This window comes from Amphimedon queenslandica, unplaced genomic scaffold (genome assembly GCF_000090795.2).
Source record: "Amphimedon queenslandica unplaced genomic scaffold, v1.1 AMPQUscaffold_7121_Cont20924, whole genome shotgun sequence".
In the NCBI taxonomy this organism is placed as follows: Eukaryota; Metazoa; Porifera; class Demospongiae; order Haplosclerida; family Niphatidae; genus Amphimedon; species Amphimedon queenslandica.
In genome coordinates this window covers 1-2018 of record NW_003552591.1, presented here as the reverse complement: position 1 = coordinate 2018, position 2018 = coordinate 1, and the positions used below count along the sequence as shown (strand labels likewise).

General features: G+C 39.3%; 1 protein-coding gene across 1 annotated transcript; it reads right to left on the bottom strand.

Annotated features, from left to right (window-relative positions):
* Positions 1 to 324: 324 nt before the first annotated feature.
* LOC109591831 (uncharacterized) lies at positions 325 to 2006 on the bottom strand. Its single transcript, XM_020007458.1, has 4 exons — positions 1839 to 2006; positions 1473 to 1610; positions 832 to 1428; positions 325 to 767 (listed from the first exon to the last, which is right to left on the bottom strand). The coding sequence occupies exons 1-4, from the start codon at positions 1972 to 1974 to the stop codon at positions 679 to 681; spliced, it is 960 nt and encodes a 319-aa protein (XP_019863017.1). The 5' UTR covers positions 1975 to 2006; the 3' UTR covers positions 325 to 678.
* Positions 2007 to 2018: the final 12 nt, after the last annotated feature.

Sequence of the window (2018 nt, the reverse complement as noted above, 5' to 3'; positions counted from 1 at the left end):
AGTCTCGCGTAGCCAGCCCCTCCCTCAACGGGAGGGTCTGGTCGAATGAGTGTACATCATTCGTTCTCCGTGATTAATTAAATAAGTCCGTATTATGTTTGTTCACCACCGCATACTTTATGCAACACGTGGTTAAATATCTTCTATCTGTTGTTGGCAAGGCTGTTGGAGAGAGCAGGCTACAATTTTTGTCTGGATGGCTAAACAGCTTCTCTTCTGCTTCTTTTCTCTGCGTTAGTGCCAGAGTTTTTTAGCTCGAGTAAGAGCATCTGATGTACCACGAGGATTAAGGTAACGCCTACTACAACCACATCCGGTTCACCCTGTTTTGGGGTGAAGTAGAACGAACGATCTACACTCATTCGACCAGACCCTCCCGTTGAGGGAGGGGCTGGCTACGCGAGGCTAGGGCGTATACTCAACGCACGCATACAATATGATAAAGCATAAAAATGCACCTAAAAGGCCCCCTATTTTATATGTAAAGCTCTATCCAACCTGTAAAGTGCTAGTCCTGGTCCTCTTGGAAGGCTTGTTGACAAAGGAAAGCAGAAATGACTGTCTTTTGCTAGCCATGGTAATTATTTATGACTAAAAATGATGTCATTAACTAAATTTTCATTTCCGGTCAAAATTTTTGGTCGGGCATTGCCCGTCCATGCCCGACCCTGCCGCCGCCTATGTATCTTGCTCTTCATTTCCTTCCTCATGTAATGGCTGACCTCCAGTCTCCTCTTCCTCTACTCCCTTATTATTAGTAGACTCTCCTATTATAGTGGAATAGATTCAGTTCATTATATACTATTACACACTCACTGACGTATTACTGACCTTGTCCTCCACTGCTACCTCCTGGTGGATTTTTAGTCTTATCAGAATCACTGGATGAATCACTATCACCATCTTCCACTTCCTCCTCAATTTCCTCTTCTGCTTGTTCCTCTTGCTCCTCCTCCTCTTCCTCTGACTCATCTCCATTAGTTGATGATTTGGGTAGATGTTTCTCCCCAAAAATAGCTACCAAACAGAACTCTTTACGCTGAATGGATCCATACCAACTAACAGGTTTAAACTCTCCTCCCTCAACTATTGAGAACTGGTAAGGAAGACTGGGTGTGTGGCTTAATGGAGCTATAGCAAACTTGAGATAACGACTAAGAGCTGGTTGCCTTGATAAATCAACACAATGCTGTATTTCTAATTTTATTTGTTTCAGGAGAGGCTTTGAGAGTGATACTGCATACACAGCACTGACTAGGATAGTATTCTTAGGAAACTGGAACTGTCCTCCTATAAGAGCAATCACTTCTATTTCTACTGTCTGTGAAGGTGATAAGCTACAGTCTTCTAAACTAATTCTCAAACCAAAATCCTCCCAGTTTATCAACTGAGGTTTGTCTCCTTGAATTGAGAATATCTTCTTCTCTGCTATCTGTTACATGTAACATTATAAAAGCACAATGTAATCTTACCCATGTAATCAAACTGTACTCCAACATCTTTAAAAGATTTTACCTGCTTCTTGATTTTGGCTATTGTCTCATCTTTTTCAACAGAATCACTTTTTAAATGTTGAATTTTAGGTGTGTCTCCTTGTAATCTGTAATAACCTAATCATAAATTGTGACAAATTATGATAAAAACAATCCACATAAAGTGTTATAATAAAGGGAAAAGCATAACAATAAGTCAAAGAGCCGTGTGTTTTGCTCAAGCCAAGTCAAATACTCAAAGCCCAAGAACATCAAAACATTGTATGATTAACAAAAATGCTGAGTACTAAGTTTCATAAAATGCTGATATATCACAATATGTTAAAAATTTCTGAACAAACTGACCTCTGATTTGACTGTTAGTAATTTGTTGCATTCTATCAGCATCTGATTTATCAGCTAAATCTATCAACCGAAACTTTGATAAAAATTGTCTCTTTGCATCTTTATTCTTTTCTTCCCAGGTAAGTATCATTTGCATAAAGACCTTCCAGTCTTTCCAGTCTTTATCTGAGGTTGTTCCCA